The sequence below is a fragment of the Echiichthys vipera genome, assembly GCF_963691815.1.
Source record: "Echiichthys vipera genome assembly, chromosome: 11".
NCBI lineage: Eukaryota > Metazoa > Chordata > Actinopteri > Perciformes > Trachinidae > Echiichthys > Echiichthys vipera.
The window spans coordinates 29,074,025-29,101,118 of NC_139836.1; the positions used below are offsets into that span (position 1 = coordinate 29,074,025).

Genomic DNA, 27,094 nt, shown 5'->3' on the forward strand with positions numbered 1-27,094 from the left:
GTGCCCTGAGGGGCTCCAGTGCTGCTGACCACAGTACCAGACGTGGTATCCTTCAGCCTGACGTACTGTGGCCTGTCAGTGAGGTAGTCTCTGACCCAGTCCACCAGTCCTGAAGTATAGGGGGCTGGATGGTGTTAAAGGCACTGGAGAAGTCCAAGAAGAGAGTGCTCGCTTTGCCGCTTCCCTTGTCCAGATGGGAGTGGACTCGGTGCAGCATGTAGAGGATGGCATCCTCCACACCAACATCTTGCTGGTACGCAAACTGCAGGCGGTCCTTGGATTGTTGTGAAGTGAGTGCCACCGGTCGGAAGCCAGTCAGCTCGCTGGGCCTGTTCTTGGGAACCGGAACGATGCAGGATGTCTTCCAGAGGGTAAGCAGTCTCCCTAGCTGCAGGCTGAGGTTGAAGATCCGTTGTAGTGGTTCCCCCAGTTCTGCAGCGCAGGTCTTCAGTAGCCTCGGACACACTTTATCACGGCCTGCTGCTTTCCTGGGTCGGAGCTTCCTCAGCTGTCCTCTGACCTGGTCTGTGGTGATGTGAGGTGGGGATTATGTTGAGGAGGAGGAGGGGGGTGTTTTGGTGTCAGGGGGGAGGTGTGTTGAGCGATTGCTGCAGTGAGGGTGGGGGTGGGGGAGACAAGGGCTGGTTAAACCTGTTGAAGAAGTCATTCAGCTCGTTCGCCCTCTCCATTGTCCCCCTGTAGCTCTGGTCTTTGTGTTGTGACCTTTGATGGTCCTCACACCTTCCCAGATCTCCCTCATGTTGTTCTCCCTCAGTGTTTCACCTCCTGAAGGCAGCCTTCCTATTATTGAGGAAAGCCTTACCTTAGCTACTGGAGAGGCAGCTGTCTACAACAGCCTCCAACAGCCCCAGAGCATATTGATGCCCTTATTACAAGCCTGACTCAGAAGTTGAAATTTCCGATATCAAGTGAACGCAGAATAGCCGTTAGTGACGCTCTGGGCCGACGGACCAACCGCTGTCAGCAGCATCAGTAACATGGTGGAGCATTTACATCTCGAGGGAATGTCTCCACAGATACAAAGATATTTGAATACTCAGCAAAAAGGCAACAAGTGCTTTCATTAGTGGGTCATATGATCAATCACCATTGTTTTGACTCACTCTTTGAAAGATGGGAACCTAAAAGACAATTAAATAGATGGAAATATTACAGGCTACAAATTTTCAAATAAGTGTTTTTTTCTGCAAGAGGTGTTTTTTTCTGTTCTCTCAATGCAAGACTATACAGCTGCTACTGCTAGCTAGCTAACGTTACTTACTTGGCAGAAGTTGTTGCCCTTGCAGGTGCCACTGAATGGACAAATCATGGGGAAAATGCATGCAATTTATTTTTTTCGATTTCAATTTGGCATACTGATTGTATTTAAAAAATCTGCTTGTCTCAGATAAGCCTTAATGTGTAGCTCTGCAGTGTATCATCTCTCTGGATATTAGAAAGTATTAATCTGCGTTGCCCTGCATGGCACCGTTTCCATCATTATACAGTGTTTTACAATCTGTTAAATGCATTTAAATGATTTTGTTTTCTTCCGGTCTGGTGAAATAAATGATGTTTTAACTGCTCGGAATGATGGCCAAAATAATTAATATAAAACCATCTTTTTTAAATAATCTTTTTTCGGTGTATCATACTAATTTGACTTGGCCCACATATTTAATTGAATTTAAAAGACCAGATACCCAGGCATTAGGTGAAAACCTCCAGCTTTATATTTTTGAAACCAGTGCTGCTACTGGAGTTGTGTGTGTGCTCTGACACATAATTAGGTACATGGGTGTCTGTGACTATGCATATATTGTTGGTGTAAGTGTGTGTAAAAGGGAATTGACACTATTTGCACTTCAGAAGAATGGACTTGTATACTCACCTTTGTAAATATATTGTAGGCACAATGGCAAAAATTGCAGCAAGTGGTGCAGCTGTTTACACGTAGCTACAGTGCTGCTCCAGTATATCAGATATTCAGCACCTACACTCACCTTTCAGCAGTTCCTTACTCAATGGGCAAAATACCACCACCCTGAAAGTATGTTTGTTCTTGAGTAGCCAAGCTGAAGGTGACTCACTCAGTGCTGGCATCAGGATCTAAAGTTACCACCTGCCATGTGCCAAATTCCAGTGAAATATGCGGTGGATAAATAAGCAGAACAATCAGCCACTCTGGTTCGTAGCTTTTTCAGGCAGTAGCATGGGACATGGGACTGATATATGGATGTTTGTTTCAAAAATAGGGTTGACATAAATTACATTTTCTGTTGACACCAAAATGTACCATTCTTAGATCCACATGAACAACTTGACAATATGGCCACTATTTCTTTTTGAGTAGAACTATTTTCATTATTTTGTGGTGATTTATATAATCATGAAATAATGAATAAAGGCAGCTTCAACATCTTATTGCAGTTCATTTGGGCAGGTGTGATCACAGCAATCACAGTCCAGAGCTAACCAAGACCTTAAAGAGGTGGTCTGAGAACTCTGGTACCGAAGAGAACCGTTGGGATGTGGAGGAACAGGAGATTCGTAGGATGAATGTGGAGCTACCAAATCTGCTTCAACAGTGATGTTATCATGTCAGCATGGAGGGTGCTACCAAATATTAGAAAAGTATGTGATAAAGTGGCCACAAAGTGTTTGTAAATATGTTAAAAATACATTAAAATGCATAGTGTAATATATTTGCTTGTACGATCAGATCGTATGCTTCACAGGATTGATGACCCTGTGAGACTGACTGAATTATCATTGGCTTTATCAGTGCTTTCCCTTGCAATATCCTGGTTTATTAAGTGTTTTTGTGGCTCTTGTTGTTGTATACATCTCTGAGGTTCAGAGTGTTTGCCAACAGAACCTACCTGCACTAAGTTATGGTCATTGTGGGATGTGAAGCTGAATAGGCCTCTAGCCTCCACATTCTCCCCCACAGCAACCTGTTGCCTCTGCAATGATGTTATCGTCTTCATGGAAGAGCTGTAACATGGCCAGATCAGATTAAACCTCTGAACACACAGACACACAGACACGCACACACACATGCACACACACACGTACACGCACACACACACGTACACACATGTGCACACACACACACACACACGCACACATTCAGAAAGGCAAAGGTTCACACAAGCCCTAAAACATCAGACAAATATACAGCCTTGAAAGAGATTAATACACTGGAGTCGCAAGAACCACTCATACAAACTAATATGTCGTACAGCAACAAGTACAAGTTTAAATTATACAATTGTAGAGTGTACAATTTGAGAGAATTTGGCATATTCACAAATTTTCCTCATATTTGAAATTTAATCAGTGGTCCAGGACTGTCTGCCGTCCTTTATAGGTGGAAAATAGCCTGGCTTTTGCCAGACCTAATTAAGGGTTTCCCACGGCAATTCACTCCCCTGCCTATTAGTCTTTCGCCCCTATACCCAGGTCAGAAAAAACAATTTGCACTTCAGGGCCGCTACTATTACAAAAAAAATGTTTTTTTAATTATATGAGCAATATTTGCCATGTCCTAACAGCATGTGAGCGCCAGAGTGTGGCATTGCATCAACACTGTCTGTCCACACTTATTAATAGAATGTGTTGAACAAGCTTAAAAATGTGCCCTGAAAAACAGGTAAATGTCCCGTGCACCAGCGGACTCCTAATGTGTTTAACAAGGAAGCAGCACCGTCACTTCACAGGGGGTGTGTTCGGCATCATGTTAACAAACAGAGCTGTGAACCCGTTTTACAGTCTCAAGTGTGGCTTTGTTAACAATGGTTGTGTGTCCTGATTGCGAGCTGTAATAGCCCACATTGAATTTATTTCACGAGCCACGACCACATTGCATTGTGGTATACAGGAGTACAATGTGGTGCACATCGTAGTACACTCATAACTTGTGTACAGCCTGCATGAGAATCAGTATAAATGGTCCACCTGAGAAAGAGTTGAATAACAACAGGGAGTTGTTCTTTGTTAAGCCGAGGAGGATTGCCTGTAGCGATGCTACCTGTAAGCTCTGACGGAAGTAGTGACTGACAGCCGTTGCACATTTTTTGCACTTTCTTTAGTTAAAATTGCACAAATTCTTCTCGTTTCAGTTGCTGTTTAGTAGGGATGTCCAAATTAAGCTTTATGAACCACTAAATGGAGCTCTCTGGCGATGGATTGAAGAGCAGTGGGGGAGGGGCTGAATGGGTGAGGAGAGCGGAAGGAGGGTGGTGGGGTGGGGGGGGGGGTCGGGGGGAGAGGCCAGGAGTGAATTTAGTTATGGGTAGGGGAGGTTGTAGGCTTGTGAGAAAAGGAAGGTTTTTAGACGGGATTTAAATGTTGTGAGTGATGGAGAGTCGCGGATGGGCTGGGGGAGAGAGTTCCAGAGTCGGGGTGCAGTTCTAGAGAAAGCTCTGTGTCCGAAGGTTTTGAGTTTGGAAGGTGGCATGGTCAGAGTTAGGGAGGAGGAGGATCGGAGGGCTCGGGAGGGGCGGTGGGGGGTAAGGAGGTCAGAGAGGTAGGGTGGTGCCAGATGGTGGAGAGCTTTGAAGGTGAGGAGGAGTATTTTGAAGTCGATGCGTTGTTTGATCGGGAGCCAGTGGAGGGTGTAGAGAATGGGGGTGATGTGTTCACGGGAGCGGGTGTGAGTGAGGAGGCGAGCAGCAGAGTTCTGGACCATTTGGAGTCTATGGAGGGAATGGGAGGTGATGCCAGTGAGGAGGGAATTGCAGTAGTCAAGACGTGAGGAGATGAAGGCGTGGATGAGGGATTCAGCGGCAGGGGGGGAGAGGCAGTGTCTGATTTTGGCGATGCGGCGGAGGTGGAAGTAGGAGGTCTTGACAATGGAGCGGATGTGGTGATCAAAGGAGAGCGTGGGGTCCAGGATAACACCAAGGTTGCGTGCAAGGGGGGAGGGAGAAATGATTGAGCTGTCAATGGTAAGTGAGATGGGTCCGGTTTTGTTTAAAGTGGATTTGGTGCCAATGAGGAGGAGTTCTGTTTTGTCACTGTTGAGTTTGAGGAAGTTCTGGGACAGCCATGTTTTTATTGCAGAAATGCAGGTTTCAATGTGGTTGAGTGGAAGATTTTGGGTGGGTTTGGTGCGGATGTAGATCTGGGTGTCGTCAGCATAGCAGTGGAAATCGAGGTTGAGTGAGCGGATGAGGTGACCAAGGGGGAATAGGTAGCAGATGAAGAGAAGGGGGCCAAGGACTGAGCCCTGAGGGACCCCCTGCGAAACAGGAGAGAGGGTGGATGTGTGGCCGGAGAGGGAGACGAACTGTTGCCTGTCGGTGAGGTAGGAGGTGAGCCAGTCGAGGGCAGTGCCCTCAACACCCTGCTGGCGCAGCCTTTCGAGGAGGATGGAATGATTGATAGTATCGAAGGCTGCGCTGAGGTCGAGTAGTAGCAGGATGTTGAGGGCACCGGAGTCTGCAGAGGTGAGGAGGTCATTGACAACTTTGACAAGGGCAGTTTCGGTGCTGTGAAGTGGGCGGAAACCGGATTGGAGGGGTTCATAGAGGTTGTTTGACTGGAGGTGGGTGTGAAGTTGGGCGGCGACAATGCGTTCCAGAGTTTTGGAGAAGAACGGCAGGTTGGAGATAGGACGGTAGTTGGAGAGGTTAGCTGGATCAAGGGTGGGCTTTTTAAGGATGGGGGTGATGGAGGCAAGTTTGTAGGTGGACGGAACGAGACCAAGGGACAGAGACTGGTTGAAGAGGGTGGTGAGGTGGGGGATGAGGACGGGGAGGCAGGCCTTGGTTAGAGCTGTTGGTAGGGGGTCGAGGGAGCAGGTGGTTGTTTTGGACGCAGAGATGATGTCCAAGATGTAGGAGGGGTCGATGGGGGAGAAGGCAGTGAGAGAAGGGGGGGGGGGGGTGGTCAGGGAGGGGGGAGGGGACTGGGATGGTGTTGGTGGAGGAGTTGCCAACAGTGGCAGTCAGGGAGCTGTTGATTTGGGAGATTTTATTGTTAAAGGCGAGGAGGAAAGAGTTGCAGATGTCGGGTGACGAGGGAGGGTTATGGTCTGGCGGCCGGAGCAGTTTGTTGATGGTGGAGAACAGGATGCGGGGGTTCCTGTTGGTGCTGTTGATGAGGGTGGAGAAGTGGGCGGATTTGGCAGCTTGGAGAGCATCACGGTAGGAGGAGATGTGGTGTTTGTAGGCTTCAGCGTGAACGGTGAGGTGGGTTCGTTTGAGGAGTCGTTCGATTTGTCGGCCGGTCTGTTTCATGGTGCGGAGTTCAGGGGGGTACCAGGGGGCAGAGCGGGTGAATGAGACAGAGGACATTTTCCAGGGGGCAAGGGAGTCAAGTGAGTCAGAAAGGATGGAGTTGAGCATGGTGGCGTAGTCATCAGGGGAATAGGGGGCAGAGTCGGGGGGGAAGGCAGAGGATATGAGCTGGGAGAGGGAGAGTGGATTGACTGATTTGATGTTACGGTAGGAGATGGCACGCTTTTTGGGATTGTGGGGGGAGGGTAGAGGGGCGGAGAAGATGATGCAAAGGTGATCAGAGAGGGGAAATGGGAGGGGATGTGGGTTAGAGACGGGGAGGGAGGCAGAGCAGACGATGTCGAGGATGTGGCCTTTGGTATGGGTGGGGAAGTCAATATGTTGGGTTAGGTGGAAACAGTCAAGAAGAGAGAGGAAGTCAGATGTCAGTGGGGCGTTGGGCTGATCGATGTGGATGTTCAGGTCACCGATAAGTAGGAGGCGGGGAGAGAGGGAGGACGCAATAGTGAGGAGGTCGGACAGATCAGAGAGAAAAGATGGGTGTGGCTTCGGGGGACGGTAGATTAGAACAGCAGTGATAGAGTTGGGAAGGGAGAAGGCAAGGTGTTCGAAGGATGAGATAGATGGGAGGTTGAGATTGAGTTCAGTGATGGTCAGGGATTGTTTATGGAGAACGGCAACCCCTCCTCCTCTGCCGGAAAGGCGGGGTTTGGCGATGTAGCTGTAGTTGGGAGGAGTGGCTTGGTTGAGAGCGTAGTAGTCCAGCGGCTGTTGCCAGGTTTCACAGAGGAGGAGTAGATCGAGGTTATTGTCCAGTAACAGTTCAGATATAACAGGTGATTTGTTGGAGAGGGAGCGACAGTTCAGTAGCGCAAGGGAGATGGATGGAGGAGCGGGGGAGGGGGAGCGGAGGTTGTTGAGGTTGGCAGTTCGGGAAGTGGGAGCGGGGGGGCGAGAGTTAGTCAAGAATGAGGGGATAGGTGAGCCAGCGGGGAGGTGATGGTTGCGGGGGGGCCAGGGCCTCGGTGGATAAAGCGGCGATTACGGTGGATCCCAGCTTTGCTGGCTGCGGTGGCAGCAGCACCAGGAAGGCGATGGTTGTTGTTGAGGCGGTGGAGATCGGCAGCAGTGTAGGTGAGAGGGGGAGGAGTTGGTGGAGTGGAGGAAAGGGTCGAGAGAGTGTGAAGTAGCAGAGGTGAAGATCCAGGGTGTAGATGGGTCAGTATTGGTGAAAGGAGGCGAGGTAGGATGTTGGCAGTGGCTAGCATCTGGGTAGCTAGAAGCTGGTAGGCAGTGAGTTGTGTGGGCGCAGCAGTGAACCAGGGGTTGAAGTCGGTGGAATGGGTGGTGTTGGTTGGCCCGGACCGTTCCCGGGCGGTAGGCAGAGCCCACATTGCCGTGTCAGCAGTTAGCCAGGCGAGCTGATGGAGAATGGGGATTCCCCCCAGGTACGCCTGCTTGGTGGTGATAAGCTAGGCACACAGCTAGGCTACCGCTGACGAGCAGGAAGGGAGTGGGGGTTCCCCCCCTGAACGCCGGCAAGATAGCTACACAGCTGAGCTAATGTTTTTAGCGGGGCACTCAGCTAGGCTGCGTCGGACGGACTGGCAGGGAGTGTGGCTAATGTTATTAGCAGCAGACGTAGCGGGGCGGTCACAGGTTGCCACATTCACCACCACAAACACACGACTTACTCACCCAGGTCCAGAGCAGGCGGTCCACACAGACAGAGAGACACAGGCAGACGAAGTGAAGGCGACACAGATAAATCCAGAGGCGGAGCTAGCTAGCCGGCTAGCACAGCTGATAGTCCGGGAGCGTAGGAGCGGGTGGGGGAAACGAGCGGAGCCAGGTCCAGGGTGAGCGAGCGAGCCGCACACTCAGAGACACGGGGAGATCCAGTGGAGGAGAAGCGGAAAGGTCCAATGGTGGAGGACGGCTGGCAGTTAGCTAGCTGGCTAACACAGCTGGTAGTCCGGGAGTGGGGGGAAGCAAGCAGAACTGCGGGGAGGCGAGATGAGGTGAGAGACGCGGGCGGTTGGACAGCTAAACTGACACTGAGACGAGGGGATAAAAATAAAACAAAGAAAGAAGAGACAGACACGAAAAACGTTGGACGGACACAGGGATAGAAGCGGCAGTCAACAAGCCAGACGCCAGCAGTGCTCTAACCCGGACGAAACATCTCGCGATAGTGATCAAATCTCATACCGGAGAACAGGTGACTTTTATCAAGTTGAAATGATTCACGCTTGATTGCAATTTACGCATTTAAGTTTGTGATGTTAAGAAAGACTGATGAATTTGCACATACGTGACAGAAAAAAGTAAGAGGTTTAGGGTAAGACTAAATACAAAAGATGACTCTTAACTTGTGAAGACCGCATTTTGTACCATCTATTCAGTTGAGACCAAGCACCTACCACAGAGACTTCCTGGTTGATCCAATCAGGAAGCTCCAAAAACTGCTGTTCTCTGAGTGTCCACCAAGGGCAGTTTTAATAACAGAGCAGTTTCTCATTGACCCCCATGTTAAACAGGCCGTTTTCACAGCATCATTAAACCTCTTTACGACTTGTTTACAAAAACATTCTAGTTTGTATGTTTAAGTCATATCTCCATGACAATACTGAGGGGGAAGGTTTTTTTGTACCAGGCTAGTTTTTATTTTATTGGAGGTTACATTTTCATGAATAATTAGGGGCGTGGCCTCTTGAGTGACAGCTAGCCTCTGGCCCTCACTTCTCCTCGGAGGTAAACGTCACCCAGATGGACGTATGTCCCTCTCCCCAATGTCATATACATGCTATTTTTTGGTAGGAGGAAATGAGGCACAATCAAAGTCTGACATGATGGAGACTCCCGTAGCCGAGTACGATTCGATCAAGTTGAGAGAACGGACTTCGACAGAGAGGCTACGTCCATTTTTTATACAGTCTATGGTTGAGACACACCAGTCGGCTGGGCTATCACTGGTCGTTGCATCAGAATGTAGAATCCTGGCTACATCTAGCATAATGTCATGATTTCTCTCATTTCCAATTTGTTTTAATTTGGTAATTTGGTTTAGTCTGGCATTGTTTTTACTTCCTGAACTGTATGCTAAAAGAATAATCTGTACATCATTGTTAAAATACAGAGGTGTAGATGAAGCATAGTTTTAGCCAAGCGAATTGTCTTGGTTGTCTAGTAACTAGGCTACCATGAGCATGGATCAGGACAGTCCCTCAGCCTTCAATGATGAATTCCCCCTCCACTCCAACCCCCTGTGCCAGCTTGTATAGATTATCTGCTCATTCATGGCCAGCCCTAACTCAATTACTGCCTTCCTCCAGAACCGTTACAAATGACAGCAGGGGAAATTACAGTCATTCATCTCTGTCTACCCACATCATGCCTGTCCTTTTCTGTCTTTGAAACCAGGACACCTGTACCACCTTCATCCTCTTTCTCCTCCGCATTTAGTACCAGGAAATATCATATATATATATCATATATGTCTATGTAAAGCTGACAATCTCCACCAATCACAGTTAAAATCACGGCTTTGCATACACTGTTGATCATCAGCATAGGAGGCACACATGTTTTTCTACTGTTCTGTCATTTGATAGACTACCTCACAGACTTCGAACAGGCCACCTTTGCATTGCAACAGTTGTGTTGGGGGATATGTGACTAGGACCATGTGCAGTGGCTGTTATTAAGGCAGCCGGGGGTGAGGGTTTAATTGCAGCTCTCTCTTTTGCCAGGGAATTGCCACTTTCAGTTCAAGTCTCTCATCAAAGTGCTGGAGGCAGATGTCAGTATTGCACTTAAATCATTTGTAAACTTCCAACTACTTATTGGTTGTAAACTTAGAACATATGATTAATTGGTTTATATACCAGGCTGCAACCATATTGTCCCTAATGAGATAATAAAGTTTGACTTGACTGACTTGAACATGAAGAAATACATGATTTATTTTCAAATACATACTGCATTCTCATAAAGTTAAAGCAAAGTTGTACAGGATTCTGTTCTCATTGAAACAAGTGTGGGCAAAGAAACGGTGTAAGTGCAGACCTCTTTCTGTCGGAATACGTTTTCCCTTGTTAATCCCTTTTAAAATCTTTGTCCTTTTATTGATTATTTTAATGATTTATCATTGATTTATCATTAATTGATTTATCATTAAGCTTATTTATCATGCATTTTGGTTAATGCATTGTTTGCCCATACGTGTTAACCTGTGTGTGACGCAACATCACAAGTAAATTATCTGCAATTATTTATACCATAGCCATTAATAATCCAGACTTAAGCAATGTCACACAACCAAATGTTTCCAACCATCTTATAGATTGCCATATAGGTTAACAAAATATTACCCTGAACGTTTTCATTTTACAAAATTTACATAATATTTACGACTAATTGATAGAACCATACAAGAGAAAAATAAATTGTCATAAATACCAATCGTGCAATATTACAGCCGCCTTTATAAAAATGAAAATAAAAAATCCTCTACCATTAAATTCTTTAAATACACATTATGCTCACGTCTTTCATCTCTTAACATCCATAATAACAACAGGAGTATCCATTAGTAAGTATTATGAGATGGAAATGAGAAAGATTAGGTCCAAATAATACTGAAACGGGGGATTTAACTCTTAGTATTGATCATTAATGATTCATGCTCTTACACACTACAGTCCTATGTCTACATAAAGTAGATAAGTTATAAACATATTTTTTTATTTTGTATTTATCTATTTAGTAAGGACAGTGTGCAGTGGCATTAATAATTAAAAGAAAATAGAAAGATGGCTGCACCAGATTTAGCGGAGCCGCTAATTTCCATCTGTAGTCCTTGGTTCAATAAAACGAGGTAACATAGATACAATAAAACACAATATGTGGCTTATGACCTTTTAATCAATGCTGATCTTATCGTGAATGTTCTTCTCTTCTTACATTTATGCATCAGACGGAGGTTACCAAGGGGCCATGTGGAAGTGTGGGGATGACATTCAGACATGTTCCTGCCAGCGAGGGGGATGCAGTGCACGTCAGTATTGAGACGGTCACACCCAACTCCCCTGCTGCCTTGGCAGACCTGCAGAAGGGTGATCGTCTCATTGCCATCGGAGGTTTGAAATGGTTAATTGTCAATAAGAGGATCTTTTTGAGAAATTGTTGATTGTTAAAGCTACTGATCAAATTTTTTTTCCTGTCCTTGAACTTTTGGCAGGTGTCAAAGTGACATCATCAGTTCAAGTTCCCAAACTGTTGAAACAGGCTGGAGACAGGGTGGTGGTACGATATGAGAGACCGGTTCGTCACCAGACTCCCTCATTTGGAAACCTCGGAACTCTTCAGGAAGGGTTTGGGCAGCTAGAGGAAGCTGGTTTTATTTCGCAGCCAGGGGGTTATGAGGAAGACCCAGCCCCAATTACCACCCTTTCTGACATATCCGACAGCAAAGACATGGACTCTGAGTTTGAAGAGTTGATTGTGGACTCCAAACCTAGCCAGACTAGTGGCCCTAACATCAGCACCACAAATACCAGTGATACTAAGGAGGATTTCTTACTTACAGTAAACCAAAGCCCCAAAAGGACTGTGGCCAACTTGGCCTCCAAGCCACTTGGTACCATATCACCCATCCTTAACCGCAAATTAAACCTGGTGGGTCTCCAGTCACCACTAAAGCCCCAGCCCAAAGAATCACCAAAGCCCTCACCACATAAGGCCAATAGTGATCCAGTGGAGGGTCTGCAACGCCCCACTGTCCCTCCCCCACCTCCCCCTTCCCGCCCTCCAGTGCCTCCAAGACCTCAGATAAGGTTGACATCAGCCTCTTCAGAAACGAGTCTTTTGGAAGGCATTGATTCCGTTATAACTGCAAATGCCACTGTTCCGACACTGACTACTACCATCAGCGCTTCTGAAAAATCTCCAGAAAAAGCTCCCCTTACTGGAGCCATTGAGGACAAGGCCAGCACTGAGAAAATATGTGTCAAGCAGGCTGAGGCAAAGCAATCTAGCAGGCCAGCAGAATCCAGTGACGAGCAGCCAGTCCCATCTACTATGGCCAGCAGCAGTAAAGTCGATCAAGCAAAAGACAAAGTTTCAGAGGGCTCCTGCAGCACGCGGGACAGTCTAGAGGACCACTCCCTCTGGGAATCTCCAGAAACAATGTTTCGTAATCAGACAGCACGCTGGCCCAAGGCTTCTGTCGTGTTTGAGGTGGAGAGCAACCAAAAGTACCTTAATGTGGCCCTGTGGTGCAAAGATCCCTTTAAGCTGGGCAGTTTGTTATGTCTTGGTCATATCAGCCTCCAGCTGGAGCACGTAGCCCTGGAATGCATGGCCACATCTTCAGCAGAGTACCAGAGCACTTTTAGGTTGGGGCCTCCAGAGCCCAGAGCTAACGTCAGCCGCACTGCGCTACGCAGCCTTGGCACTCACAAGGGCTTCAATGAGAAGTTGTGCTATGGAGATGTTACTCTGAACTTCTGTTACTTAGCTGAGGGTGAGTTAGAGTATTCAGGAGTGGTGGCAGAAAGGGAGCGAGAGGTGAGTCTCAATGATGAGGATCTAAGGGAGAGGGAAAGGGAGCATATCCCCACTTCACAGCGTGATGACTTAGCTTACGGCGCAATGCAGTTGGTGGAAGTTCGTCACAACTTTCAGGACACCCAGTTCCAGAACCCCACGTGGTGTGAATACTGCAAGAAGAAGGTTTGGACCAAGGCAGCTTCTCAGTGTATGGTCTGTGCCTACGTTTGCCACAAGAAGTGCCAGGACAAGTGCCTTGCTGAAAATCCCTTCTGTGTGGCAGCCACTGAACGTCGCGGAGCTGACCCTGAAGCCAAATCTACCATTAACCGGGCCACCACTGGCCTAACACGCCATATAATTAACACCAGCTCCCGCCTACTTAACCTTCGCCAGGTGCCCAAGACTCGACTGGTTGAGCAGGTGGCTGATGTGGTGCCTGGAGCGGTGGAACCCTCACCCAAGCATACTCCCAACACTTCAGACAACGAGAGCAGTGATACTGAGACCTACACCAGTGGTGCCAGCCCCTCAAAGCAGCCCATCTGCAGTGGTGGCAGCAGTAAACTTGTACGCAAAGAAGGGGGTTTGGATGACAGTGTATTCATTGCTGTGAAGGAGATAGGCCGCGACCTGTACCGGGGGCTGCCCACAGATGAGCGCTCCCAGAAACTGGAGTTAATGCTGGACAAGCTGCAGCAGGAAATTGACCAGGAGCTGGAACACAATAACGCCCTTCTGCTGGAGGAGAGGGAGGCCACAGACGCCAGGCGCAAGGTCCTAATTAGTGCTGCCCTGGCCAAGTCTGGGGAGAGACTCCAGGCCCTTACCCTGCTAATGATCCACTACCGGGCAGGCATTGAGGACCTGGAGTCAGTTGAGAGCACCTCTCCTTCAGAGCAGCAAGGCTTTAAAAGCAAAGGAGAAGGCCTGGAGGAAGAGGCCCTGATGGGGACAGAGGTCTATGACAGTGACATATGCAGCCCTGTGGAGGTGCAACTGCTGGATGACATTACAGAGGAGCAGATCTGTGTGGAGGCACTCCACTAAATATTACTAGAAAGGGGAAAGAAGAGGAACATGCTCTGGGCTAGTGCCTCCCAACAAAATTACGTCCAGTTTGTTCTTTGAGATTGGGAAATTTCCGATGTCCATTTTTTTTTCCATCTGGTATGTTGGGGTCCAGTGTTAGATTTACATAAAAAATAAAAGATGGGGTAGAGGAATTTTCTGCCTAAGGATTCATGTTATTGATGTTTTGATTTGCACAATGTGATGCAATTTCCATGCTCTTGGGTTTTGAAGGGAAGCTTGAGAGCTACACTATTATCTGCCCTCAGGAGTGCTGCATGTGTATCCTCCAGTTTTGTTTTTGTGGCTTCAATGTCATTGTAAACATTAAAATCAGTTTGCTTTCTTGTCTGTAACTGCTTTTACATAAGGAGTTAAGAAAATGTGCACATTTCTGTGGTCTACTCATCTGAATCATTTTAACTTTAGGGAAGGAAAATAATTACTCAATATTTGTTGGCTGTGAGTAACAAGCTCATATGAAGGTGAAATATTTGAGTCATTAACCATGTGAATACTACCAGGGACAAGCAGGTTTAGACATCCACCTCAGTTGAACATGTCATTTGTCAAAGGACACTGCAAGCGGTCATGCCTATCTTTTGTGTTGAATACTTTTTTACTGTAATATTTGGACTTTAGAAATGACACAGTGCTCTTTGGGACTTTTAGCAGTTGCATAATTATTAGTTTAATCTTATAAATGGTTTGCCTGTTTCTTTTTTTTCTTTTCCCAGGTAAGGATGTACTAGTCCTGGGTTATACATAATAGGTTATTTAACCAATTATTTAACTATGGCACAATGATCAAAACTTTCCTGGGTTTTTCAATGTGAGAAATGGATAGACAATTTTTGATTAATATGTGAATGAATGTTACACACGTGTGCGTGTGCGTGTGCGTGTGCGTGTGCGTGTGTGTGTGTGTGTGTGTGCGTGTGTGTGCGTGCGTGCGTGCGTGTATAATCCAGCTACAGTTTCAAAATGCTCTGCTGTTCATCTTTTGTTTACACCCTCAGAGAGCCACTGGAAAGAATTGTTTGGTAGGAGGGAATGTCTTACCCATGCGTATCTCACAAACAAAATCTACCCTAAAACACTGAACATTTTCTAAATCTATTTTGGTAGTGATGTTCTTTTCTTTGTTTATTTTGATGGTTATTTTCCCAATCAGTGCCACATCACATATTTCCTGCACAAATACAATTGAGTTTGTTTCGTGGGTGAGATTGAGTTTGATGGCTTTCTTAAACAGCAGTCAGTAGGTTTTGGTACAGGTCTGTCAAAATTATGATGGTCAACAAACAGACAAGGAGAACTCCATTAAAGGAGATAAAAGTGTAGGGCCGACGTTCATTGAAAGTAAGATTAAATATTAGAAAACAGATGAAAAACATGATCCAAGAGGTGCAGTTGGAGTCCATCAGTCGTGAAAATGCTACACAGAGCTGAATACTACATGGAAGGGTTTTTAAAATCTAGACAGTTATCACAGAAGTAGAAAAAAGTAGAAATATGCTGTTCATGTTACAGAGTAATCTATAAGGAATTTATTTGCAATTATTTGATTATCAGATGACGCTGCATTAACCTGACTCCTCCAGATAGATTGATTCTCATTCCCTCAGCAGATCCATCTGGGAACTCTCGGTTGGAGATCTTTTGGGAAGGGGTGAAAATACTGGTTCCTGATTGGATAAACCAGCTCTCTATCACCAACATGTCGGCCAAATCAACCAATCGGATCAATGAAGCATATGACGTACTAACAGCATCGAGTCAAAGCTCAGACAGTAAACAACATGTGGGTAAAGGATATTTTCCGTTTGTGTAACGTGAATTTACGGATCAAAGGCCCAATTTCAGGAGCCCGGTCCATATTCAACAGAAGGATCCAGAGAACAAAGAGTTAGTGAGCGGCTTGCTCCATAGCTGCTCATCTCATCCGTGGAAGCCTCCATGTTGTTTACACTGAACAGTCGCTACTCGTTTCGTCACTTAAATCTGCCCCAAAACCAACACTGTTTGATTCGGTCTCTTGGCAAACTTCTCTAGATTTTCTCTGTTGCACGTTACCAGACTGATCTGAGAGTAAAATACAACGGCGCTCAGAGATCAGGATGGTCTCACGAGGCTAACGCTGCATTGCATTGCGCAAAGAGTTGAGCTATTTCAACTTTTTCGCTGGACAACCCTGTGCCCCATAGGTAGCTTCATTGGGGCTGGATTTTTTCACGCTGTGCTGATGGCAGTCTGAATGCAGCCTAACACATTTATACTTCTCTGTGTTGAACAGAAAAGTTCTAACCTGTTGGACAGCTGATCTGGGGGCCTGTGTCTGTCAATTTGTATAACTTCTACAGACTATACGACAGCCCCACTTTGCGCCCTTACACAATATTTTTGTTTTTCACTCCATTTAGCTAGCTAGTTGCAGCAGCACCTGCAGATCAGGGGGTGACGTATGTGGATACTGATGAACTGATGAGCTTGCACACTGATGTTCTACTCCACTTCACAATCAGTCTACTATTGTGAGCATTAGAGGAAAGATCTACCAAGTAAGGGCTAATATCGAGCAAACCAGTCATTATTGCAAGTGGAACCCCAACAGAATGATGCAGGTCTTGAGTCCCCCTGAAGGGGCTTCAGTCACAATAATAGGGCCTTTAAGCAGTGACGGTTGAAGAGACGCCTACAGTATGATGTTCCAGAAACATTCCAATAGGTTCTTGGCGTTGTAGACCAACTTTCTACTACAGTAGAATGACAGACAACCTGAATGTTTCAGAAACGTGTAGTGTCCAAAGTTACACATACACTCACATGATGTTTGGTTTAAAATGTCCAGTTTTGGGAAGAAGAGGGCCTCACGACTTGTATGTTTTTCTCCGTTTGGTCCTCGGGGTGGGGAGCCCCCAGGTCTCCCCCCTTTCATGAGATCACTCTTTTTCTCTGAGTCATCTGAATGAGTCATCTGAACCAGATTTTTCTGACCTTTCTTTGTCCTCTTGCACTATAAAAACTGAAGCTCTGTGCACTTCAGGAGATTTCTCATATTGGCAGGAGATTCTCCAAGTTTTCTAGAGACTTGAAAGACGCTGTTCTTTTTGTAATAAACATTTTTATATGCAACAAGACGGTGTCCATATCATCACTTACACAAATATACCACAGTAGCCATCCCTTCAACCGTTTCTGCTAAAAGTCCCTATAGAGCAGCTCACTCATCATTTCCCAACTCAATACATGGCAACTTTATAAAGAAATCAATAATGTTTTGTTTTGGGTTTTTTTCAGAACAACATCCTTAATCAAAATAACAGACCATAGAATGCTGTGACAGACCAATCGGAATTGAGTATACTCTTTAAATATTTTGTACAAAAACCAAGCTGTTGGAAGACAACACGTAGAAACATAAAAAGACATCACACAACACCAGTTGAGTGAGAGTTATCAAAGGGGAAGATTTTTCCTTAAATGTAACGTAAATCCAAAAGGACTTGACCAAGCTAATGGAACAAGAGCAGTAATCAGCCAGTCTCGGTGACAGCAAAGGCACATCTCCTGGTTAATAGATATGTTGATCATGTAGATGTTAGCTTGCTGGCTGTTATACTTGTCAATTTATCCCGGTTTCTGTGTTTCCATTTTTTTTGTGAAATATTTTTGTAGGAAATGAAGCTGATAATCAGAATGAATCTCCATGTTTGTGATTTTTTTTCCTTTTCTTCAAAAACATGTAGTCTGTTCACCCATCTGTATGATAGTGTAACCTGAGGGTCTTTGGTGACTCAAAAGAACCCTCATTTGGCCTGAGAAGCACTACTTTTGCTGCTGCTGTTACAATGTGCCCTTTCCAGAACCCATAATCACATGCTCACCCCTCACCCCTCCCTTGGAAACTACACTTTTCAATGTGACTGCCCACCACGGCTTCCATCAGGTCAGGTGGTGCCTGTTTCTCTTTGTGTATGTGAGGGATGTTGTACACAGTTTTCAAGAGGCTCATGTGATGAAGCTTTATTGTACATAACCTAAATAAACAAGCTCTAATGAATTCCCATCACTCTGCTTTGTGGTTTTATCGGCTCCGACAGAAGAACTTTAAAGGCACAATCTGTGATCCAAATGGAAACAAGAATCATCACCGCAGCAAAAATCACAACACAAGACTAGAACCTTCTGTGCCATCACATTTGAATGACAGATCTTACAACACAGGGACTAACACTAGACAACCACTGAATCTAACTTAAAGGTTTATTTACATTCAAATGTTCAACACACAGGAAGGGCGATTCAATACTTAAAATGAGCTGATGGCTGTTCTGCATCTCTAAATCCTTTTTTTAAATTATGCACAGAATGTGATCACACTTGGGATGTAGAAGGACCAGTTACTCAGCTAATCTGGATTGAGCCCCGTAACTTCCATGTACACTTAACGGATCTTGCTCCAAAACAAAAAAATTTGTCTGCATTTAAAAGTTTGATGTAGATTTTTTTTTTCTTTGTCGTATTGTATAATTGGAGCACAGTTTTCATTGTGCAGACAACAATATCATGCAAAACAGCAACAACATTGTCTTACTAGGTTTTTCCAGAGCTTTCAACTACACTATGGCTCCATTCACACTGCAGTTCCAAGTGAGCTGAATCTGATTTTTCTGCTCATATGTGACCCATATCTGATTTGCTTTTGATAGTGTGAACAGCACAAGTCACATTGAATCTGATATTTTCCAATCAGAATTAGGAAACTTTTAAATTATGCTACTGAATCGGATACATATCGGATTTTTTGAATGCGACAACAATCTGAACAGCCAGGTCATTCTGACCCACGCTGCACAGTTTTGTAAATGAATGACGAATAAAGTTGATTAAAAATAAAAACTGTGCCACAGGAACAGAATCAAAACAAACATGGAGGACAGCAGTGAAGCAGGCGGAAAGTGGCTCACACACTGTTTTTAGTATTTAGCCATAAAGTCCTACAATACCTGTTGCCGTTGCCATGTTCGCTTCCATAAACACCGTTGTGGCGTGATGTCATCAATGATCAACTGCTCATGCAGGTCACTTCAGGAGCGTGAGCTGTTCACACAGCAATCCGTAGACAGGCCACATTTAAAGACGTAATGTGAACGGACAAAAGAGGTCCGATTTGAGCAATTATTGGAGTTGTGCTTCAAGACCTGCAGTGTGAACGGAGCCTTTAAGGGCTTCATCATCAGCAATTTGCTTACAAATGACAGTGGCAATGGTCAATCCCCGGATCTGCAGGATAAGTTTTGTTGGGGAGAGTTAATAAGCCCCTCCCTCATTATCATCACTGCGGTGCTTAACCCCAACCTCTACTGGGCGACTTCCAGAAAACATACCCTGAATAAATAAAGGGGAAAAACGCCATCTGCTAAGAAAGTATGTGAGATGTGGTAGAATGCTCTAGAAAAAGCTGGTAAATTAATCTGGAGTTTTCTTTGTTTACATAGTTGTTTATTTTGTCGGTATCAACATGGTACAGTGCGTTACCTGGTGTTGACAGTATGATAAATATATCCTATATCCTTTAATGCATGGTAAGAATGACTAGAAAGTCTGTGAAGTGACAACATCAACACTTACATTACTAATCTTTTGTTTACCATGGTATCAGTATTTTTGATTATGTCAATAACATCTCATTTTATAGTGACATAAACACTTAAAAATTACACTTTGATTTGAGATGATGTCCTAGTTCTCTTCCCTGCAGTCCATTTCTCTGATAACTTCAGCGTGGCCTCATACAGGATGTAGCTATGTGCAGGGGGGTGAACTGCACAACCCTGCACTCCTGCAGCTTAAATTGAAATTCCGGCTCTTTTTCGGCAAATACACTCTACAAATACGCCATCGAGACAATTTTTTTTGTGTAACAACTATTAATGAAGAAATCCAAGACAGACGCTAACAGCTGAATGCGGCTAACAGTGATTAGCTTGGGGCAGTACGGTGAAGGCATTCAAACATCTTTTTTAACCACTTATACTGCTGAAAAAAACAGCAAACCTCTGCAGCAGCATGAGAAGAGTCCCTACACAGAAAACAAAGCACCAATGGGCTCCTTCCTTTGGGATTGACTTTGGTAGTCCACTTGAATGGACTTTACTATGAGAGGAGCTGGTACAGGGGCCAGTAGGTAAGTCTTTAAAACACTCATTTAATAAACTCTGGGTTCACTAACTACGTTGTTGGTGCTTTGTTTTCTGTGTAAGGACTCTTCTCATGCTGCTGCAGAGATTTGGTGTTATTTTGAGCAGTATTAGTGGTTAAAAAAGACGTTCGAATGCCTTCACCGTACTGCCCCGAGCTAATCAGTGTTAGCCACGTCCGACTGTTAGCGATTTCTCCATTAATAGTTGTTACACCAAAAAAAAAACTGTCTTGTTGGCTTATTGGATGTGTGAACGTGTCGAAAAAGACCATTGGATGATTTCACGCTTGGATTTCACTTTGAGAAACTGTGGAAAATGTCTAACTTTTCTATTCTAAATATATTTGAGTACCTTGCATCAGAGGAGGTGTCCCTTTCCCAAAAAAGCAGTCTGAAACAGGGTAAGGCTCCTATGTTGCTGTGTGAACCACAGTTGTTTCGGTTCTTAGTGAAGAGGGAAAGGAGGGAAGGTATTGTGTGAGCATCTGCAATGTAATTGAAGACTAGTGTTGAGATGGACAGGCTGATTACAGTGTGTCTGCTCCCACATTTCCCCATCATGGCTAGGACCCCACCCAGCACAGGCAATCAACATCAGTATTTCTGTTACCAAACTGAAAAGCGTGCTGGTTCTATAGCAGTTTGATATTTCCATTGGTACCTATACATGGTACTCCTCTTTCCACTCCAAGTTGTCACGCCAATAATGGGAAACAGCATTAAGAGTAACACCAGAGAAAAACGCTTTTCCAATATATATAATGTATACCAGGTAGAATATGGGGTTCCTGCTAGTAAGAAAAGGAAAAAAAGAGGAGGTTCACATACTAATGTGCACACATATTTGTGAATGTTTGCAAAGGATGTTGGATTAATAAAGCTACAAGAAAACTAGATATCCACATCAGACCCAGCAGAATGAAGACTGTTGAGTAGAGTTTGGTGTGTCATGGTGCGTTCCAGTTATACTCAGAAGTCTGGATTTCTGAACTCTCAACTGGAGTGACTCCTGTGGTCGGATTTCTGACTCAGAAAGTCGGACAATCCACACAACCCCTGAGTTGACATTTAAAGATGGCCGCCCCGGTTGTAAACATTAAAGAAGCTGCTGTAATACGGCTAACTGTAGCCTGGTAGTTTCAGCCGGTGTTTTTTTTATTTGTCTTTTCAGTGAGCTCTTTATTCGGAGAAGGGTTATAAATGATAGCCTATGATGTAGTGAATGACCTTTTGTAGTTGTAGTAATCTTGTTTCCTCTTCCGTTTTTGGCCGTTGGCGACTTGTAACTGAAACTCCTACCGAATTTGTAACTGAAACTCTGAAACTCAGGTGTGAAGTCATTCCCAGCTCCGACTTACCCACTTCTAAGGTAAATGGAACGCACCATTAGTCCCAACTCAGACCAGCCAGGCTGGTGACCTTCAGATTTATGGATGAACCGCTCCAGTTGGTTTTGTACAATCCTGATCACCCAATACTGTCCAGTCCAGTTGTTCACAGCTGACAGCAAGGTTATAAACAAATCAAAAACCATACATATGACACAACATTCTGATCATTACAGTATATATTATTGACACAATATACATTACAGTAGACTTCATTAACATATACTATGATGATTTATCGGATGGTAATATATTTCTGAGAAATTTCTGCACCAGAGGCAGAAATATCATTCCATCAAAGTTAATCAGGGAGAAATCTTCTCATTGGTTCAGTTAAATGTCAGGGGGCAGAGCAAAAATAAACAACTTAAATCTGTTCATTATTTAACTAGCAAATAACAAATAGAGATTTAAAAATGTGGCCAAAAGTTTACAACATATTTAAGAATTTAAAGAAATGTAAACAGCATTTCTGTTCTCCACCCAAATCGATAGGGGAGTGACAAACACATTTTATGCAGTTACATACAATAAATTGTTGCTAGTGGAGAACCCAGTTAGTTGAATGGTTAATACAGAATAATAACAATCTGTAAAAAACAAAAAGAAGAAGAAATTATGAGCCAAAGTCCTGTCGTCATGTAACTCACTGCCATCTCTTTTTTTTCATCAGTCTTTCTGAAAAAGTGAAATGTGTTCCTGGGGCTTACTGTGAAGACTGTTAGCATTCAATAAAGAGCTCCCATAGAGATTTACTAGGGATGCAGTGTGCCTAATATGTGATTTAAACCACTAGTGCCTCTTTTATCCTGGATGTTCAACGACTATCTCCTTTTTAGCTGCAAAGGTATTGGACCAAGCAATCTATTATCTAGATATACGGAGTAAAGCACAGGACAAAGTGTTCAAGTAGGTTTTATGTCCCAAGCTGGATTATTTTAACCTGACTCCCCCAGATGGATGGATTCGCATGATTCTCATTTTCTCAGCAGATCCATCTGGGAACTCTCGTTTGGAGATCTTTTGGGATATTTGCCGTTTGTGTAATGGGCTTTTACGGATCAAAGGCCCAATTTCAGGAGCCCGGTCCATATTCAACAGAAGGATCCAGAGAAAAAAAGAGTTAGTGAGCAGCTTGCTCCACAGCTGCTCATCTCATACGTGGAGCTGCCATGTTGTTTACACTGAACAGTCTCTTCTCACACTTAAATCCCCCTCGAAACCAACATTGATTGGTTCGGTCTCTTGGCAAACGGCTCCAAATTTTCTCCACTGCACGTTACCAGACTGATCTGAGAGTAAAATACAATGGAGCTCAGCGATCAGGATGGGCTCACGAGGCTAGGATTATGAATCATTTGGCTTAAAATTCTGGTTTCACTTAGACTGAGTCAAATAAGGTCAAGTTGCTATTTGCATCACTACTATTACTACAACTACTACTGCTTCTACAGTAAGAATGATAAACATTAAAATAAATTGTGTAAAAGATACTTCAGAACAGAAAACCATTAGCACTAAGTACCTTTTTACTGTCCTTTTGCGATTCGAGAAAGCACTCCGTTGTCCAGTTATTCAGGAGAGTTTCATTAATTATCGTATAACAAGTTAAGGCATTGTTAACACATATTCTTCAAATTTGCCTCTGTGTCTACTTATCAGTGGTTTTAACAGAGGAAGTGACTGGTGAAGAGTCAGTGTTGTCATTTACTAATATAATATCTGACTGAAGGAACTGATCAACACCTTTGGCCTTGGAAGTAGAATCTCTGAGAACAAAAGGCGACAATGGCATCTGCTGTGATAAAACCATCTAGTTAGTGAATATTGATATTTTAGTAAACCTCAGGTCAGTGTCATCTAATAATACAAACAGCGTAACATTCAGTATGATTAAATCATTATTGTACAAATGGTCATTATTGTCTGTAAACAAATCCTGACATTTTGAAATGAAAACAATCTCAAATCTACCAAGAACACAATTGTGGTGTAAACAATACATTTTAAGAATGTATGTTTTTGGATTGCTCAAACTATTCCTTTAAGAAAAATGTACGATAAGGACATTTTCTTCAAGTGTGTGGCAATATTAAAAAATCAATCTAGAGTGCTGTCTTAGTCTTTCCTTATTTAAGCTATCCGGCCTAAAATTATCCCAGGGTCTTTTTTTGGCCTCTCCATAAATCAAATAAGCCATCGAGATCATTTTTTTCGTGTAACAACTATTAATGGAGAAATTCAGATGAGTCGCTAACAGTTGCAAACAGTCGGACGTGACTAACACCGATTAGCTTGGGGCAGTATGGTGAAGGCATTTTCTTTTTTAACCACTAATACTGCTCAAAATAACAGCAAACCTCTGTAGCGGCACGAGAAGATTCCTTACACAGAAAACAAAGCACCAACGGGCTCCTTGCTATTGCATTGACTTTAGTAATCCACTTGAATGGACTTTACTATGAGAGGAGCTGGTACAGGGGCCAGTTGGTAAGTTTTTAAAACACTCTTTTAATAAACTCTGGGTTCACTAACTACGTTGTTGGTGCTTTGTTTTCTCTGTAGGGACTCTTCTCACGCTGCTGCAGAGGTTTGGTGTTATTTTGAGGACTATTAGTGGTTAAAAAAGATGTTTTAATGCCTTCATAATGCTGCCCCGTTATGTCCGGCTGTTAGCAACTCTTCAGAATTTCTCTGTTCATAGTTTATACACTTAAAAAAACTGTCTCGATGGCTTATTTGATGAGTGTATTTGCTGAAAAAGACTCTGGGATGATTTTACGCAGGAATTGCACTTTAAAAGCCCAAGAATAAAGGGAATACTTCAAGACTTTTAATGTGAAAACTCTGCACGGAGTGCGTAACTTAACATCAGTCCAGAAAACGTCAACATGGAAGTGACTAGAATCAACGAGTCAATCTAGTGTGACCTGACTATATACTGATGGAAATAGTGCTGTGGAAATGATTAGCCAAAAGAAGGTGAATTAAGTTTAACTTAGCATTAACTGGGCAACAAAGGAAATTTTGATGAAGGCTCTTCTAGGCTTGGTGCTGTCTGTACTGGGGTAAATAAAGGCCACTATTTGAGGATTTGCAGTATTAGTGATTTATTAAATAAAAACAGTACGAACAGCAGTTTAAAATGATTTTTTTTCTCTAAAGTTGCCATAATGCAAGGTTCTGTTCTTTGGAGGATATCATGTATCTATATTGTGTTTCAGAATACATTCCTCATCCTTTTTTAAAGCAGCTCAAATTTGTTGACTTTTACTTTTGTAACTGCATCAATGCAAACAAGGGCCATGGACCAGGCCAACAAATCCTCCTGGACTTTAAACAAACAACAGTTGCTTGACATACCACACAGTTACCCAATATAATACCAACTTGCACAGGGTCTGGTAATAATACCGTAGACAGTATCATGGACACAGACATTTCATAGCTGACATACAAATGAAGACAGATTTATATCCAAAATAAACCAGAAAAGCGTACGTGTTGCTTTTTGACCCATCTCTACTGAATAAGGCTGTTGGCTAAAAAAATATCTCTCACACAATGCACTTACAACCACAGACCAAGAACAACTTTGGTTTGCTCCAGTATAACTGCTAAGAAGACACAGAACAGTAAAGACTGAACGCAGGACATTCACATGGAAATATCTTGGCTGTTTTGTTTCATTGCTGTTTTTTTTCTCCTGTGTTCCTTTTTTTGTACAAGAAAATAGATCCTCTGAAGGGTTAACCTGCATGGCTGGTGTGCTGTTAATCATAGTCGTCGTATTCTGGATCCATGTTCTCACCCTGGTAGTATGTCCCCTGTGTGGAGTAGGACCTCGCTTTCATTGAACAGTTGGTGTCCATCAAAATAGCCTGAGAAGACAATTGTAGGATAGTAAGTGAGTAAAATAACACATTTTTTAAGTTCAGTTATCCACATTATGCTATATCCCTTCTCAACTCAGACACTAGAATAAAACCTTGGCATTCCTGCAAACCACAGATAGGTTGAATATCAACATTTCACCCATACTCCTCGGTCAGTTTAAAACCAAACCCCCACCACAGCAACTTTTTGGTTGATCCAATCAGGAAGCTCCAAAAACGTCAGTTCTCTGAGTGTCCACTACGGGCAGGTTTAATAATAGAGCAGTTTCTCATTGACCCCCATGTTAAACAGGCCGTTTTCACAGCACAATTAAACCTATTCAAGGCCTGGTACAAAAAACATTCTAGTCGGTATGTTTAGGTCATATCTCCATGACAACACTTAGGGGGGTGAATTTTTTTATACCAGGCCAGTTTTTATTTTATTAAAAGTTAGAGTCTATGAATAATAAGGGATGTGGCCTATTGAGTGACAGCTAGCCGCTGGCCCTCACTTCTCCTCGGAGGTATACATCAGCCAGATGGACATATGTCCCTCCCCTCAACGTCACATACATGCCCTTTTTTGGTAAGAGGAAATAAGGGGGACTCAAAGTTTGACAAGATGGAGACTCCCGTAGGCGAGGACGATTGGATCAAGTTGAGAGAACGGATCTCGACGGAGACGCTACGTCCATTTTTTATACAGTCTATGTTGTAGGATATGTTTGTCTATGTAAACACATGACTAAAGATATGAATTCAAACAGAAACTATTAACATTAGTTAGGTTGAGGCTGGGGGGCAGCATATCCAAGAAGGACACCTCCAGACTGGATAAAGTGATCAGGCGGGCCGGCTCTGTAGTCGGCATGAAACTGGACTCACTGGAGGCGGTGGCAGAGAGCAGGACACTGGACAAACTGCTGGACATTATGGACAATGGCAGCCACCCCCTGCACACCGTCATCAGCAACCAAAGAATCCTGTTCAGTGGAAGGCTGCTCCTGCCCAAGTGTAGGACCAACAGGCTCAAGAACTCCTTTGTCCCTCAGGCCATCATCCTCTACAACTCCTCACTCGGGGGGAGGAGGAAATAAAGAGGACAGAAGGGAAGGAGAGGAGAGGGAGCCACTCACTGTGGTAATAATCTACTCCTACATACATGGACACTTATCTTCTTTTCTTTGTGCAATAACTTTATCCAACACTTAAGTGCAATAATTTAATCTTACTGCTCATTTCTGTCATATACAGTCATACATATTTTATCTTATACATTTCCTCTACATTTAACACAGTATATATTTGACTAAGAGTTTTTGTTAACTGTTTATTGCTTTATATATATATATACACACATATATATATATATATGTGTGTATATATATATACATATATACATATATATACATATACATACATATATACATATATATATATATATATATATATATATATATATATATATATGTATATATATATATATATATATATATATATATATATATATATATATATATATATATATATATTAGGGGTGGAACGGTTCACAAAATCCACTGTTCGGTTCATATCACGCTTTTGGGGTCACGATTTTCGGTTCGGTTCGGGGTTTTTTTCTATTTCTTTTATATTCTAAAAATACCATCTATCAGATCTATAGCCTAATAATTAGATTATTTTATTAATCAGATATTCTTAAGGACATGTCATGCAATCATGCAAAAACTGAAATAATGAGGCAGCTTGTTTAGG

The 27,094-nt window shown here is 43.6% G+C and overlaps 2 protein-coding genes across 2 annotated transcripts in view; one reads left to right on the plus strand and one right to left on the minus strand.

Moving 5' to 3' along the window:
• The window catches only part of pdzd8 (PDZ domain containing 8), an 85,556-nt gene extending 67,616 nt beyond the window's left edge, over positions 1-17,940 (plus strand). Inside the window, exons 4-5 of the mRNA XM_083923088.1 lie at positions 11,224-11,386; positions 11,488-17,940. Of these exons, the coding sequence (XP_083779214.1) occupies positions 11,224-11,386; positions 11,488-13,847 (2,523 nt within the window). The 3' untranslated portion in view covers positions 13,848-17,940. The remainder of the gene's footprint in view (positions 1-11,223; positions 11,387-11,487) is intronic.
• A 7,294-nt stretch (positions 17,941-25,234) lies between these two features.
• Positions 25,235-27,094, minus strand: part of slc18a2 (solute carrier family 18 member 2) — a gene marked incomplete at both ends in the record, with an annotated part of 46,514 nt that continues 44,654 nt past the window's right edge. The window contains one exon of the mRNA XM_083923318.1: positions 25,235-25,342. Coding sequence (XP_083779444.1) covers positions 25,235-25,342 — 108 coding nt within the window. The remainder of the gene's footprint in view (positions 25,343-27,094) is intronic.